The 17,707-nt window shown below is 42.9% G+C and overlaps 1 protein-coding gene across 2 annotated transcripts in view; it reads right to left on the bottom strand.

The window, feature by feature from the left end:
• The window catches only part of Crkl (v-crk avian sarcoma virus CT10 oncogene homolog-like), a 35,456-nt gene extending 19,236 nt beyond the window's left edge, over positions 1 to 16,220 (bottom strand). For both annotated transcript variants that reach the window (NM_007764.5, NM_001277231.1), the window contains exon 1: positions 15,417 to 16,220. In NM_007764.5, coding sequence (NP_031790.2) covers positions 15,417 to 15,727 — 311 coding nt within the window. In that variant the 5' untranslated portion in view covers positions 15,728 to 16,220. The remainder of the gene's footprint in view (positions 1 to 15,416) is intronic.
• Between the last annotated feature and the right edge of the window lie 1,487 nt (positions 16,221 to 17,707).

Below are 17,707 nucleotides of genomic sequence, written 5' to 3'. Positions count from 1 at the left end.
TCTACGAACTCAGAGATCTATCTGCCTGCCTCTGCCTCCCCAGGTCTGGGATTAAAGGTGTGTGCCACCTAGCCAGGAGGTGGTAGAGCCCTAGAAAGGCAGGTCTCTAAATTCAAGGCCAGTATATTCTTTATATAGCAAGTTCCAGGCCAGCCAGCCAGAGCTGCACATAAGCCCCTGTCTCAGCAAGAAAAAGGGAGGGAGGTAGAGAGCTTGTCTAGTATGTACAAGGTCCTAGATTTAATTCCCAGTATGAAGAAAGATGCTGTTTCTAGTAAATGAAACTAAAACCAAAAGCAGATAAATTCCATTTTAATGCAAGTTTTGAAATTCAAGTTGAACTAGGTTCCAGTCTCCTAATGTTCTTTTGTTTCACTGTTCTAAGGAAGTTTCACTGTAAAATCAAAACAAAGAACAATAAAAAGAGAGAAAACTAGGACAGAGAGATGGCCATTAAAGGGCTGGTGACACAAGCATCAGCACCTGAGTTGGAATCTCTAATGCCTAAGTCAGGCATGGCCTGAAGAACCTGCCAGAAGGAAGGTCAGCATAGGGGAGGGAGGCAAAGGCAGGGAGACTCCAAAGATTTACTGGCCAGACTAGTAGAATCAGTAGAATCTAGTAGAATCAGTCAGCTACAGGTTTGGTGAGACCCTATCTCAAAAGAGAAGTTGGAGGGGCCAGAGAAGTTACTCAGTGGGGAAAGGTGTTGGCTGTGCTGGCCTACCAATCTGAGTCGAATCCCTTTGACACTCAGGAGAAGCTGGATGTGGTCAGAGTCCAGACAAGACACACCCAGTAGCTCGAGGGCTAGCTAGCCTGGACTACTCTCTGGATCTGGAACTGCAGAAACCAGAACAATCTTACTGAATCAAGGTGGAAAGTAAGAACCCACTCCGGAAAGCTATCCTTTGACTTCCACATGTGCACTGTGGCAGAGTGCTCCCCTGGCCCCTGGAAAGTAGGTAAGTTAAAACAAAAGGTGGAGAGTTCTTTTTTTAATGTTATCTTATTTGTATGGGCGTTTTGTCTGTGCACCATGTTCAACATGTATTTTACCAAGGAGAAGTCACTTCCAGAATCAGCTACACAATGAAGTTCCCAATGGAGTACAGCTCAGCCATATGGCAGCACATACTTGCCTAGCTAGCTAGCATATACAAAGCTCTGGCTTCTGCCCCAGCAGCAGTTAAGGAAAATAAAAGGATTTTAAAAACCTGCTCTTCACTAACAGCCCATGTGAAACTAGCACAGAAGTCTCTTTTTTTTTTTTTTTTAAAGATTTATTTCTTTCTTATATGTAAGTACACTGTAGCTGTCTTCAGACATTCCAGAAGAGGGCGTCAGATCTTGTTACAGATGGTTGTGAGCCACCATGTGGTTGCTGGGATTTGAACTCTGGACCTTCGGAAGAGCAGTCAGGTGCTCTTACCCACTGAGCCATCTCACCAGCCCCCAGAAGTCTCTCTTAACCAAGAAATATTCTGAAAACATGCAACTGTGCCTAATTCGAGGGGAAAAGTATTCACCACTACCTTTCTCAATGTTTTCTGAAGAAGACTATACCAGATTGAAAAGAATCACAATCTTGAACAGTCTCCTTAGGGGATGGCTTCAGCAGCAAGACCATCGTCATTCCCATTCTAGCACTGTACTAAGGATACAGGATGTATAGGTTTAATCATTCATATTCATAGATCACTCTAATATGTTTTTTTAATTTATTTTTTAATTAAGCGTCTAATATGTTTTATCTGCACGTAGCTATTGGTAATTTTCTTTCTTCTGATTAGTGACCTAAGTAATAATAGTCCCTATAGCTACCTTGAAGTGTTTTATGTTTGTTTATTTAGTGTGTATTTTTGTGTATGCACATGTCTGAAGTGTACACAGAGGTCAAAGGGTAACTTGCAGGAGTCCATTCTCTCCTTCAACCATGTAGATAGATTCCAGAGATTAAACTTATGCTCTCAGGTTTGATGGCAAGGACCTTTACCTGCTGAGCAATTTCACTGGCCTTTAAAGCATTTGCTTTTGTTTTGTTTGAGACAGTCTCAAAACAGCCTGGCTGGCCTGAACTCACTCTGTAAACCAGGCTGGCTTCAAACTCAAGAGACATACCTGCCAGTTTATGGCTGTCTTAAAGTCTTAGATCTACCTACTATTCTTTCTTCCTTTTTTATTTTAAAGATTGTATTTATTTTATCTATGTGAGTACATCATGGTTCTCCTTGGACACATCATAGGAGGGCACCGGATCCTATTACAGATGGCTGTAAGCCACCATGTGGTTGCTAGGAATTGAATTCAGGACCTCTGGAAGAAGAGCCAGTGCTTAGTCGCTGAGCCATCTCTCCAGCCTAGCAATTTCTTTACTTAATGTTAGTACTTAATGTTAGTGTTTTTGTCTGCTTCATGGTTACCTTTATGGCAGGATTATATTGTATTCTGTAAGGCTACTTAATGAAGCATTCCTGGGTATTAGGGTTTTTTCTAATTCTCCTCAAATTCTCTGCAAGAGCAACAAGTACTCTAAACTGTAGAGCCATCTCTCCAGCTCCAAGCTTCCTCAATGTCATGAAGCCTTTTGAGCATATTTTTGGTTTCTTTTCTTTTTCTTGGTGTTGGGAACTGAATTTGTGATCTTGAGCACATTATACACTCTCTCATTATGCATATTTTCCCCAACATTACACTTTATGTAAATGTTCTAAATTAAAGAACTGAATTGTTTTATGGCCCTTGTAGTACAATCTATTACATTGTGAAGGGCACAATTGTTTCTCAAAAGGCATCTTTCATAATTGGCAAACTTACATCTTTATTAGTAATAAAATTACATTTTATTAGTAATACAAGTAACTACTTAAATTGAAAACTAAAATACAAAACAAAACAAAAACCTATGAGCAAGTGGCTTATACCAGTCCACCTGGAGACAAGAGTGGCAGCACTGAAAGAGTTAATATCTATTTATAGAAAGCACTTTAACACGCTTTGTGTTTATTTTAAAGGTTTGCTTGTATGTTTAATCATGTGCACAAGTGCATGGGTATGTGCATATGAATGCAGGTGTCTGGAGAGAATTTTAGATGCCCTGGGGCTTAAGTAAGTTGTGAACTGCCTCACATGTGTGCTGGAAACCAAACTCGAGTCATCTGAAAGAACAGTAGGCGCTTTTAGCAGAGAAACCATCTCTGAAGGCCCAACCTTTCTATTTTTATTTTTTAAAGATTTATTTTATTTTATATGTATGGATATTTTCCCTGCATGTATGTAAGTACCCTTTAATAAATGTCTGGCATCTTCAGAGGGCCAACGTCGGATCCCTAAGCATTTGAGTTGTGGATGACTGTGAGCCGCTGTGTAGGTGCTGAGAACTGGACAGATCCTCTGCAAGAGCAACTGCTGGAGGAATGTTTTGTACACTGTATGAAGATGTGTATCTGTCCTTCCTTGCCTGCTTAAGGTGCCTTCTGATTGGTTTATTGAAGAGCTAATGGCCTACAGCAAAGCCAGAAAGTGGATGGTCTGGGAAAGAGTCAGGTGTTGGAGCTTTGTCACACAGAAGAAGTAGGTGCATGAAACTGAGGAGCGGCAACAGCCATGTGGCAGACACAGAATAGTATAAATGGGTTAATATAAGTTAAGAGCTAGTTGAAGAACAAGCTTAGCTTAAGACCTAGGCCTTTATTAATAAAATATAAAAGCCTTTGTGTCATTATTCAGGAACTAGGGCATACATAGAAAAACCCAAAAGGTGACAAGCAACAAAGTACTCTAAAAAGCTGCGACATCTCTCCAACCCCAAATCGTTTTGAAAATGATTTCACTATGTATAGCCTAGGTTGGCCTTTAGCTTACAATTCTTCTGCTTCCATTTTCTAAATGCTGGAACTACAGGGATATACCACCAAGCTTGTGGTTTGGGGTCTCTTGGTGATGCTATTTAATCACTAAATAATCCAGAGGCACAGATTCTGATATCTCCATTTTACAGACAAGAAAAGCAAATACATAGGGTAGGTAGATGCACAACCAGAACATGTTAAGTTAATTAGCCTCAAGGACAAACTGTATCTTTTAGGTAAAGAGTTTATGCCAATGCATTTGAGACATTCACAAGGATTCCTGTTAGGTAAACTCTTTTGTGTGTTGTTCACATACACCTTAAAAGCATATCCCTGTTCCTATTCCAAGTTTGGTGTGTATCACATAGACAGAGCTAACTAGACAGCACAGTAAACTCTATTTCAACTCTTACCCAAGGATGTTTATTTTAGCATTTGTATGGTTTTAGACGGTTAAACAGCTGGGCATGCATGGGAGGTAGAGGCAGGCAGGTCTCTGTGAGCTGAAGGCCAGTCTGATCTACATATTGAATTCCAGGATAGCCAAGACTACATAGAGATCCTGTCTCAAAAACAAACACAAAAGGACGAACAACATAGCTCCTAACAAACAAGACAGATCAAGAGGGCACCATTACAACCTGACCATGAACTCAAGTTAATAAAGTCCATGAACCAGACAGCCACTAACCCCATTACGTATTAAGTATTTATGAGACCAAAATTATGAATAAAACTAACTGTTTTTGAAAGACCATAGTTTAGAGATAGAGATGGAATAAAACTAAGCATAACTACTGTGTGTCAGGGCAGGAGTTGATAAAACCCAGGACAGTCTAAGGAAAAGGTAAACGTTGAAAAGACAGAACAAGTGTTTTCAATGTAAAATGTCCCCCATAGACTCATGCATTTTAACACTTGGTCCCTAGGCGATGGCACTGTTTTGGAACTGTCAGGGGAAGCCCCACAGAAGGAAGAGAGTTACTAGAAGCACATCTTGAAGGTTGGTGGCCTGGCCCCACTACCTGTCTACTCTCTGTTCTCTGATTGGTGAAGCTATGTGATGTTCTATCTGCTTATAGATGCTGTTACCATGCCTTCTCAGCCATGATGACTGGATTTCTTCTCTTCTTAAGTTGTAAGCTAAAATAAACTTCCTTTGTCTCTTGTCAAGTATCTAGTCACAGAAATTGAAAAGGCAAAGAATTTAGATGTGATTAAAAAAAAAAAAAAGAGGCTATGAATACTAGCCCTCCTAAGATTTTAAGATAGGCTTAGTAGACCAGTCCCAGAGACTCATATGCTCTGTAAACACCCCCCCCCCAAAGAAACAGAAACTCTACTGAAGGGTTTCCAGAAGAAAGCAAACTTCTGTGAAGTACCAGATTGTACAAACTTCAGGATCTGCAAGCTACAAATGGTTTTTAGTTTTTAATGTAGGCATAGTGCCACACATTATTTTTAAAATTACTACTTTTCATTTTATTTGTACGTATGTGCCATAGTGTGGGTATATTCACCCATGTGTGCACACGCATAAGATAGAGCAAGCAAGAACTAGGTGTCTCCCTCTTGAGAGGGTCTCTCAGTGAACTAGCAGCTCACCATTTTTTGGCTAAGCTAGCAGGGCAGCAACTTTCAAGGATACACTTGTCTTCTGCTCCCAAAATGCTGGGATTACAAGTACTTGCAGCCATGTCGAAAAAAATCATTTTCCCTCTCTAAGACCCTTAAGGTCCTACTATTTTGTTGTGAAGTCTTAGCTGCCCTAAAACTTGCTATGTGGACCAGGCTGGAACTCATAAGAGATCTTCCTGCCTCTGCCTTTCGAGTACTGGGATTAACAGCATGCATTACCACGCTCAGATTTTTATATGAGTGCTAAAGATTTGAACAAAAGTCCTATGTATTCAGAACAAATCTCTTAACTACTGAACCATCTCTCCAGCCTTTATTTTGCCCCTTTTATTAGACTCAATAACTGAAGAAAAATTTGAGTCATCAATGCTAAAGCAGGCAGAGTGGCCCATGCCTATAATTTTAGCACTTGGTACTTTGAGGCAGTTTGGGCTACAGAATAAGGCCCTGTCTCAAAATCAAGAACAAGAAAAAGAAAGGGAGGAGAAGGAGGAAGAAGAAGAGGAGGAGGAAAAGGAAGAGTCATCATTATCCAAGAAAAGTGGCAAATTACTTTCTGTTGTATGATAAGATAAAACACCATGACTAAGAACAATTTATAGGCACTGGAAAGATGGCTCAGAGGTTAAGAGCACTAGCTGCTCTTTCAGAGGACCTGAGTTCAGTTCCCAGTACTCAGATGGCAGCTCACAACCATATGTAAGTCCAGTTCCAAGAGATCCCACCCCCTCTTCTGGTCTCCAGAGGCATACATAAAATGCACATACATATATGCAGGTAAAACTTTCATATACATAAAATATATCTTAAAACATAAAAAGAGCAACTTCAAGGTTATTTGAGTTGTTTCAGAGGGTTAGAGTCCATAATGGCAAGAGTGACAGAGTATCAGGTGGCCACAACAGGAAAGCGAGAAATTCTCCCTCAGCTGCACACAGGAAGCAGAGACAGGAAGCAGGACTAAAAATCACCAAAGCCCAACCATACTGACCTACTTCTTTTATTAAGGCTATATCTCCCTAAAATAACTGCTATTACTTTTCTGTTATGTAATATTATACCAGGACCAGCAGTAACTCCCTGGGTAGCACTACAACTGAGGACACATTTCTCACTTAAATCACAACAGTTATCATCTTCTTCCCCTTTTCTTGAGACAGGATCTTTATTCTGTAGTCCAGGAGGGCTTCACATTAGTGGGAGAGTTGCCTGGCCCAGCCTGAGAAGAACTGGGATTACAAGCATAAGTCTATTACAGTTGCTCCAGGTGACACCTGGAGTAGCATTTATCTTCCAACTCCAAGCTGAGGACTGAACTCAGAGCCCCACTAATGATAGGCAGCAAGTGCTCTACCACTGAAACATATGTCCACTTATTTAAAAAAAAATTAACAGTTTTTCTGCTGAGCCAAGACTTGAACTCAGGGCCTCTCTTATCTAAGCACATGTACAGAGTTACATGCCCAGCGTCCACTCAATGACATTTAGTAAGTTCTCCCGATTCTCCGTACTGGTATTTTATTCAGGCCAACAATAACAGCACACTACCTCCTTACATAGCCTCTCTTGCTATGTATATTCTGTCCTGCCTGGTTATCTGAGCAATCCTATCTTAGTTTAAGGTTCCTAAATCTATTATTCGGCCCCTGCCTTTTTTTTCCTCATTAAAGCCATCAGACTAACAACACTTTACTCTTTTCAAGTTCAATAAACAAAAACCAAAGTTACTCTTGGTCAGGTGAGATGGCCCAGTGGGTCAAAGTGCTTGCTTGCTGCCCACACCTGACCATGGGAATCTGATCCCATGGTGAAAAGTAGCAATTCCTTACAATTGTCCTCTGACCTCTGCACATATAATGACACTCACACCTGCACTCACACAGACACACAGTAATAGATTCTTAGGGGCTGTAGAGGTGACTCAGCTTAAAAGCACTTGCTGCTCTTGAAAGGATCCCAGGTTTGATTGTTAGCACCTACATAGAAGCTGAAAGCCATCTGTAACTCCAGTTCCCATATATCTTAGGGTTTCTGTGACTGTGATAAAACACCATGACTTGGGGAAAGGGTTTATTTCAGTTTGTAATCTCACAGCACGTGCCCACATAAATATGGGCACAATTAAAACTAATACAAATTCATTTATTTGTATACTATGTGCATGTATGGTTTGTTATCTACATATATGTCCATGTACCATGTGCATGCAGTATCTGCAGAGGCCAGAGGAGGGCATCAGATCCTCTGGAACTAGGGTTACAAAAGGTTCTGAGCTGAAGAGATGGCTTTGTAGTTAAGAGATTTAGGAACTTTACTGCACCGGGTAATGGTGGCGCACACCTTTAATCCCAGCACAAGAACACTGACTGCTGTTCTTCATCGATTTCCAGCACCCACATGGTGGCTCATGATTATCTGCAATTTCAATTCCAGAACTCTTAACACCCTTTTCTGGCTGCCACAGGCACTGCATGCACATGTTGCACCAGCATACATGCAGAGAAAATACTCATAACACATAAAGTCATTTTTAAATGAATATGTAATTTTTTAAAGGGAGTTTTGGCTGGGAATAGTGGCACAATGCTATTAATCTCTGTACTTTGGATAAAGAGGTAGACCAATCCTAGTGAGTTTAAGCCCAAGCAAGGCTTGTTCCAGGAGGCCTATGAGGCACCCAAAACAACACAGGCTATTGCCATTATTCACCATTACCTAACGTAGCTAGATGATTAACACCTTACTGAGAGAGTTTCTCAGTGAACGAGCAGCTCACCATTTTTTACTGTCTGGTACTGTTACCATAATCAGACCTCATTGAGGTCAAAGGCTCTAGGGAGACCCTACTTCTGTTGACTTGCTAGAAGGATGTGCTGTCAAACTTTTTAAATATTTTATATTTACCATATAAATTAGTGTTGCCCTCAATGCTGGCCAAAGCTTGTGTCTGCTGTGGCTAACAGTTAATGCAGAGACTCAGAACTGGTCAAAGTACAGAGATACTCCATTGAGTGCTCAGCCCTAGATGGTACATAAAACCAATCCCTTCCCAAATAAGGCTCAGGGAAAGCCATGGCAGAGGGATTACATAAAGAATACAAGAGCCAGCTGGGAGTGGTGGCGCACGCCTTTAATCCCAGCACTTGGGAGGCAGAGGCAGGTGGATTTCTGAATTCGAGGCCAGCCTGGTCTACAGAGTGAGTTCCAGGACAGCCAGGGCTACACAGAGAAATCCTGTCTCGAAAAACCAAAAAAAAACAAAACAAAACAAACAAACAAACAAAAAAAAAAACAACCAACAAACTGGGGCTGAGCTTACTGATACGGACCCACTGAGGGAGAGCTACATTTAACAGGAAAGCTTGCACAGTTTTTAAAGGGGTTAAAATTTTGAATGGTTGGCTGAAGCACTTGTCAAAAGGAGTATGAGATGCCTAATATCCCTTGGCTTAGTGCTGATGAAGGGAACTGAAGGCTCAGGGAAAGTGCAATGCTAAGGGGGTTCACTGTATAAATCTTGATCCTCCGGAATGGGAAGAAGGCCTTCACTGATCCTGTAAGATGCAAAAAAGTGAGAGGGCAGTAAGGTACTAGCACATCTAGAGCTCTGTTGTCATTCTTTGTGCCAGATCTTAGGGTAAGAGATGCTGGTGCTTAGTTGGATGAATTAATGCTATGAGTTTAATGGGGCCTCAAAGCAGTAGGGGCCATGTGGCAGCACTAAATCATAAAGGCAAGGCAAGGTGATAACAGTCATTGTAATGGTTAGCATAGACGGAGCAGGGTCCATAATGGCCTAACCCATAATGAGCAGCACAGACAAAGCCATTTTTATGGCACGACTCCAGTGAACCTTCAATACTTGCTAATCAATCATGGTGTTTCCAGGCATAAAATAGATAGAAACTCTACTGCTTTTTTGTTTGATTTGTTTTTTGTTTTTTTGAGACAGGGTTTCTCAGTATAGTCCTGGCTGTCCTGGAACTCACTCTATAGACCAGGCTGGCCTCGAACTCAGAAATCCGCCTGCCTCTGCCTCCTGAGTGCTGGGATTAAAGGTGTGCGCCACTACGCCCGGCTTTTTGTTTGATTTGTATAAGCAGGAAAATCCTCAAACAAATTAAAGGAATGTTAGATTGGACTGTGGCAAAAGGGAATCTCAGCTGATGAACCAATTTCTAGTCTTGAGCCAGTTTGGAGACCCAAAATCCCTTGAATGAAGGGACGGCAAAGTGCAAAGTTCCTAAGGAAGGAAATGATAAAATAAGAGGTTTTACTGTTAGCCTTTCTCCAGTTGTTCCAAGAAGGACCTACACCAGGGGAAAGGAAACAGACTATCCAGAGTCTACTATAAACTGGTTCTGAATTGACACTGATTCTGGGAGACCCCAAGAAACATTGTGGCTCTCCAGTTAAAGTTGGGGCTTATAGAGTTTTGGTCAAAGTCTAACTCACAATAGGTCTAGTGGGTCCCTGAATTCATCCTGTTATTAACCCAGATCCAAAATGTATGTTTGGGATAGATATATGTAGAAGTTGGGAGAATTCTCACACTGGCTCCCTGACCTGTATGGAGTGAGGGCTATTATGATTGGAAAAAAGTTAAATGGAAGCCGGGCGTGGTGGCACACGCCTTTAATCCCAGCACTCAGGAGGCAGAGGCAGGCAGATTTCTGAGTTTGAGGCCAGCTTGGTCTACAAAGTGAGTTCCAGGACAGCCAGAGCTATACAGAGAAACCCTGTCTCAAAAACAAAACAAAACAAGACAAAACAAAACAGCTAAATGGAAGCCCCGAGAGGTGCCTCTGCCAGGAAAAATAGTGAATCAAAACCAGTATCATATGCCTGGAAGAACTGCAGAAATCAGTACCACTGTGAAGGTACTGAAAAATGCAGGTGTGGTGGTTTCCACCGTATCTCTCTTTAACTCTATCTGCCCAGTCCAGCAGACAAATGGATGGTGGTGGTTAACAGTTAACTATCAAAAACTCAATACAGTAGTGATTCCAACTGCAGCTGCTGTACCAGATGTGGTATCCTTACTTGAGCAGATTAACACATCTCTTAATACATGGCATGTAGCTACTGATCTAGCAAATGCACTTGGTATTTCTTGGTATTTGTCCATAAAGACCACCAAAAGCAATTTGCTGTCACTGGCAGTGACAGCCGTATACATTTACAGCTTTACTTTATTAGGATATATTAATTGCAGCTGTGTCATAACTTAGTTAGAAGGGATCCTGACTGTCTGTATCTTCTAGAGCATCACACTGGCTCACTATACCGAAGACACTATGCTGACAGGATCAAGTGAGCAAGAGGTTTAGACTTGTTAACACTTGCACATCAGAGGATGGGAAATAAATCCAACCAAAATTCAAGGACTAAGTGAAAGCCTTAGGAGTCCAGTGGTGTGGGGCATGCAGAGATAGATGAAGGATATGCTATTGCGCATGGCCTCTCCCACCACCAAGAAAGAAGCACAATGTTTAGTGGGCCTATTAGAATTCTGGAGACAGCACATTCCTCACTTGGGTGTGTTACCCTGGCCCATATGCTAAGTGACTCAGAAAGCTGCTAACTTTGAATAGGGCCTGGAACAGAAGGCTTTTTAATGGGTCCAGACTGCTGTGCACACTGCTCTACCATTTGGACTATAGGATCCAGGAGACCAGATGGCACCTGAGGTGTTAATGGCAGACAGGGATGTTGTCTGGAGTCTTTGGCAGACCCCCATAGATGAATCACAAAGGAGACCTTTAGGATTTTGGATCAAGGTTCTATCATTATCTGTAGACAACTACTCTCCTTTGAGACTGCTCTTGGTCTGCTATTGGGCCTAAGAGGAAACTGAACATTTTTCAATGTGCTACCAAGTTCCCATGGAACTTATGCTGCCCATCACGATCTGGGTGTTATCTGACCCATCAAGCCATACACAGCAGCAATCTATTATCAAGTGAAAGTCTTATACACATGATAGGGTCTGAGCAGGTCCTGAAGACATAAGCATGAAGGTAATAATAGGTCCAAATGTCTATGCTGTGGTTTCTACTCCCATTACAATGCTGTCTACTGCCAAGCATGCACCTCATGGAATGTATCCTATGACTGGTTGGCTGAGAAGACAAAAAATAAGGCCTGGTTTATTAATGGTTCTACACAATGTGCAAGGACCACTCAGGATGTGGACATCTGTAGCATTACAACCCCTTTCTGGGACAACCTTGAAAGATAACAGCAAAGGGAAATCTTTGTGCAGAACTCCAGGCAGTACACATAGTCATACATTTTGTTTGGAAGGAGAAATGGCCAGATGAGTAATTTTCATTTATTTATGAGATATATAGTGGAGTGGCTATATAGGTAAGGACTTGAAGAGTGTGATTAGAAAATTGGTGAGAGGGCTGGTGAGATGGCTCAGTGGGTAAGAGCACCCGACTGTTCTTCCGAAGGTCAGGAGTTCAAATCCCAGCAACCACATGGTGGCTCACAACCATCCATAACGAGATCTGACTCTCTCTTCTGGAGTGTCTGAGGACAGCTACAGTGTACTTACATATAATAAATAAACAAACAAACAAACAAATATTTTAAAAAAAAGAAAGAAAATTGGTGAGAAAGACATATGAGAAAGATACAGATAGATCTCTATAAATGGGCAAAGAATATGAAGATACGGTGTCTCATGTAAATGTCCAACAATAGGTGACTTATACAGAGGAGGAATTCACTAATCAAGCAGTAGATAGAATGACCCATTCTGTGGACAAGGCTTTTCCCCTAGCCATCCCTACTATTACCCAATGAGCCCACAAACAAAGTGGCCATGTTGGCAGAGATGGAAGTTACGCATGGGCTCAACAACATGGACTTCCACTCACCAAGGCTGACCATGCTATAGCTGCTGCCGAGTGCCAGATCTGCCAAAAGCAGAGACCAGTACTAAGTCCCAGATATGGCACCATTCCCTGGGGTAACTAGTCCGTGAGCGGGTGGCAGGTTGACTACACTGGATCACTTCTTCTATGGAAAGCACAAGCCTTTGTCCTTACTAGAGTAGATACTTAAATTCTGGTTATAGATTTCCCTTTCCTGACAAAACCACGATCCATGAACTTATAGAATGACTAATACAATCATGGTATTCCACAGAGTATTGCTTCTAACCAAAGAACTTACTTCACAGCCCAAGAATTGCAACAGTGGGCCTATAAACATGAAATCCACTGGTCTTACCATGAAGCCTGCTGGTCTGACATGGAGATGGAAGAGCCTTTTGAAGACAGTTACAGTACAGATTAGATTAGGTAGCAGCAGCTTACCCATGGGTTCAAGAACCAAGGGGTGAAAGAGGAGATGGTCCCACTCACTATCACCCACTAGGAAATTTTTTGCTTCCGGTTCTGGCAACTTTAAATTCTGCTGTCTTAGAAATTTTGGTTCCAGTGGGGGAAGGGTTCCTGCCAGGAGACACTACAAACATTCCACTGACATGGAAGCTCAGGCTTCCCTCTGGCCACTATGGGTATCTGATGCCCTTACGTCAACAGGCTAAGAAAGGAAAACAGTGTTAAGAGGGGTAACTGGTCCAGATTACCAAGGGAGAATTGGATTGCTTCTCCACAATGGAGGAAGAAAGATGATGTCTGGAATACAGGCGATCCTTTAGGGTGTCTCTTAGTGCTGTGTCCTAGGTTTTTTAGTCAGTGGGTAACTATAACAGCCTAATCCAAGCAGGATGACAAAAGGCACAGAACCATCAAGAATGAAGACATAGGTCATTGCTCCAGAAAAGGCAAGCCCTCAGGTGCCCGCTGAGGGTGGAGAAATACAACATGTAGTAGAGAGGGGTATTTATGAGTATCCAGTAAGGCCACATGACCAGTTAGGATTATAATCAACAGGAGTGTTTCTACCATATTTTGTTAATTATGTGTTTGTACAGATATTCAGTTTTCCCCTCAATTTCTTTATCATAAAGCATAACATCAATTAAGAGAATATTAGTAGTTGTTATATTTAAGCTGAGATACTAAAGAATATCCCCCAAGGTACACTGCCATCTATTCCAAAATTTATAATGTACAATTTGCAGCTGTACACGGGACAGTGATATCAAGTTAGGGATAATTATGATTTGGTTATTACTTTCATCTGGAAATTAAACAAAACAGAAAAGATAGGAATGTGTGTCAAGCAGAGCTAATGAAAAACTCAGAAAATTACATTTGGTACTTGAGAAGACACATGAAGTAGAATCAGATCTTGTAACTAGCAGGAAGCCACTGCAGTATATATTTCCCTCTTTGAGGTGACTCTAATAATTAACTTAAACTTTCTCCAACACCTGTCACATTGTTGCATGTTTTAATAAAGGCCTGAAGTCAATAACATAATGTTCACAATTCGAGAAGTGAGTTTACTTAAATATACGACTAAACACTATCCATCCTAAGTCTCTTCAAGCTCTTACATTGAAGATGATTCAAGTTGACAGCACCTGCCAGCATCTACTAGGAACTTCGTGTTTCACAGAATTTTATATTCTCATCTGGATAACACATCACTTTTTACAGTCACTTTTCTGTGTTTTACATTTTTAACAATTCTTTGTGTGTGAGTACTCACTCAGCACACGGAGGCTAAAGGACAACTCTGTGGGGGTGGGCTCTCTGTTCACATTCCCCTGGTGGGAACCAAAGGCAGGTAGGTCACCCAGCTTTCACTGCAAACACTTCCCCTCACTCATCATCAGGCTTAGCCTTCTCCACACTTCCTAAAATCCACTCGGTCTGGCAACGGTTAACCACCCCACCTTCATTATTCTATCCTAAAGAAGAAACTCTTTGGATTTAAGTAGGTGCCCTTAATTAATTATAGTATCTTTTCATTTTCAAAGTTCAGAGCAAATTTCACCTTTATGAAGTCGCCTCACCCTGAAAAATCTAAATCAGCCTTTAATTCTTTTTTTAGAAAATAGCTTAGAAATAAACTGGGCAGGAAAATATCTTTTAAAGTCTCTAGACACCTTTTCAATTCACACTGTATCATTTGATGATATTCGTTAGGGAAATTAAAGCAAATTATAAAATAATGCATTTTACTTGAAAAAGAGAACACTTGGGGATCAATATCTTTCTCTTTAAGACAGGGTCTTGCTACAGCTCAGTCTGACTTGGAATCAAGGTCCTCTTTCCTTAGGGGACTAGGGGTGTGTATCTATCTCAGCTAGCTCTACTTAGGGGTCTTTAAAGCATATGTTAAACCACTAGACTTAATTACAAAAAAAAAAAAAACTAAAATTGAATTAATGTAGAATTTAGGTAAATACACTTCCCACCCCTGAGGAAGGAACGGTGAGGATACAAATTTCTTCAAATATAATCCCACTGTCTTCTCTTGGTAATCCCAGTTTTAAAAATGAGTGCTAGAGAATCAGATTCTGAGATTTCTACACTTTCGATCCATTTTAAGGATTATTCCAAAGGCCGAAGGCCACTTTGTAACCTAAAGTTAGTTGAAAAATGCAGGAGTTACAAAAACCTTAAATGGTGTACAAGAATTTCGAGAAAGGAGGAGTCATGGCTATCTTCAGAATCTCAAGGAAGTCTATATTTTTAGCGTCGTTAATAAGCATTCTGCATTAGTATTACAGTCAAGTAAAGTGGCAAAACTGTGTATATATGTGGGGGGTTAGGGGTGCATTTAAACAATGCAAGCAGCACTGCTAAATGTCTAAATAAAATGCATCCTTTCATCCAATGACCCAGATCCTGATATTGGCCTTATAATCCGAATGTCTTCTGATTTAGAATGAGGAAAAGGAGTTCTATCCCCTACCCTACCCCCAAAATTTAATCTTTGACCGACCCTTCGCATCCGGTCAAGTTCTGAACCGGAGAAGGGCAGGAGCTCGCGTACCTGGGCGCCGGTTCGATTAAGGTGGTAGTGTCCAGGTAGTGGATCTTGTAGAACTCTAACAAGGCCGGCAAATGGTCAAACTCCTGGTCCCCGATCTTAAAGCGGCGGTTGGGCAGGGAGTTGATGATGTAGTGCGAGACACGCGAGTTCTCGGACACGGACAGTACATAGTCCCCGGGGCAGGTAGATGAGTCCCGGACTAGGAACATGCCATGGCGCTGGCCTTGGAGACGAGTCTGCGCCTCCTGGCGAGTCACTGGCCCCATGTACCAGGCAGAGCGGTCTGAAGAATCAAACCTGGCGGAGGACATGGTGTTGGGCTCGGGGATGGGCGGCGTCTGCGGCTCTCTTGCTTGGGAAGCCTTTACCCGCTGTCGGCTTTGGGGTCGAGGAAGGGCCTCTCAGAACACTTCGAGGAACAATCAGAGGGCTTGGTCAGGACGTTCCTCTAGGCTCCGGGCCCCGCAGCATCCTCCGCCACCGCCCTCCTGCACCGGGCCGCCTCACGGAGAGCCGGTCCGGGAACACTGGGCAAAGCCCCGGGGTCGAGGTGGGCGAAGCTGAGCAGTAGCGGAGGCCGCCTCGGGCTTCTCAGCTGGCCGGAGTACAGGGGAGGCTCCAGTGACTTCTGTCCTGGAACCCGCCGCCGGCTCCACAGCCTCAAGAGCCTGCACCGATCCCCGCGGTCACACGAAGCACCGCACTCCAACAAGAGTCGCGCCTCCCGAGCAGTCTTACCCAGCCCGCTCCCAATAGCCACAGCAACAAAATGGCGGACGCGGGAGAAGCAGCCGGGCACCTCCCCCTTGGTCCAGCGCATTCAATCTGCGCACGCGCGGAGCTGGGCTCTACCCCCTCCACCGCGGAGGCCCTTCCTTTGACGTCACTGGGCGCTGCCAATCAGGAGTGCGTTCGCGAGGGTCCCAGCGTGAGCCACTCGCGCGGGCTCCCGCGTTCCGGGAGGAGGCAGAGGGTCAGGCCCTTCCTGGACCGCAAAGCAGCCGCCGAGAAGCTGCTGCTGTCAGGCTTCCCGGGCTTGGCAGGAAAACAGCTGGAGCCGAGAGGGAACAGCGTTTTGAAAACCTGTTTCTGTGAACAAAGCGTAGAGTGGTTGCTGAGTGTCCGGCCAAGAAGGCGTGGCCGTCAGATGATTGCGAGCCAGAAGGCCCTGGTAAATCAGGTGGCTCAGGAAGGGCATGACCTAGGGAGTGAGGTGACCATCAAATAGGTTACTGAATAACCTATCAAATAACGCCTGCCCTAGGTGATCCTCCTTGGTACACGTGGAATGATGGTGAAGATCAGTTTGACTAATACTTTACGAGGAGGACAGTGTGTTGGTGAGGATGACTGGACACTACCGGCTGTAAAGTGTAACAAGTGAAATGCAACACCTGTGTCTGGCCTGAAGCCTGTTGCTCTGCAACAGTTCATTTCCTGCCATTCCACGTTGCTCAGTTTCAGCTCTGCCTCCCTTGACATATTTCTCCCTCCAACCCGACTAGTACCTATTTATTTAATTATTTGTTTGGTTTTTTAGAGACGGGGTTTCTCTGTGTAGTCCTGGCTGTCCTGGAACTCACTTTGTAGACCAGGCTAGCCTCGAACTCAGAAATCCGCCTGCCTCTGCCTCCCAAGTGCTGGGATTAAAGGCATGCGCCACCACTGCCCGGCCTATCTATCTATCTATCTATCTATCTATCTATCTATCTATCAAGATAGGAATTCTCTGTGTGGCCCTGGCTGTCCTGGAACTAACTCTGACCACCAACAGGCTAGGATGAAATTTTAATACCACAGAATACTGTCTTATTTACCTATATTTTGCCTGCCTTAAATCCACATCTAGTCTTGAATGATCAGAAATTTGTTAAATGAATGACTATTGTGAAAAATCACCACAAAAACAGATGCTGGATTATTGGTCATAGCATTCCCAAATTAGATAAACAGGAAGGCATGTCCCAAGCCAGTGGTGGTGACACATACCAATAATCCCATCACTAGGAGATGGAGGCAGGAGGATCATGAGTTCAAGGCAGCTGAGCTCTATGAAACCCAACAAAAATGGGGAGGAAGTTAGGGGAGGGAGAAATCTCAAAAGTGAGGAATACAGGAGAACTCCTACTTAGATCTCTATCACTAAAGTCTTGTTCTGGCCGTTTACATTTCCCATGTTTAGCAATTCTTAGATTGTAGGGTAATAACTGGTGATTCCATCCCAGTGGTAAGTAAGCGAAGGGGAAAATGTCAAGGTCTAGTGCCTTTTTGTAACTTGGCATAACCAGAGA

The sequence above is a fragment of the Mus musculus genome, chromosome 16 (assembly GCF_000001635.26).
Source record: "Mus musculus strain C57BL/6J chromosome 16, GRCm38.p6 C57BL/6J".
In the NCBI taxonomy this organism is placed as follows: Eukaryota; Metazoa; Chordata; class Mammalia; order Rodentia; family Muridae; genus Mus; species Mus musculus.
This window is presented reverse-complemented; position numbering and strand designations above follow the sequence as displayed.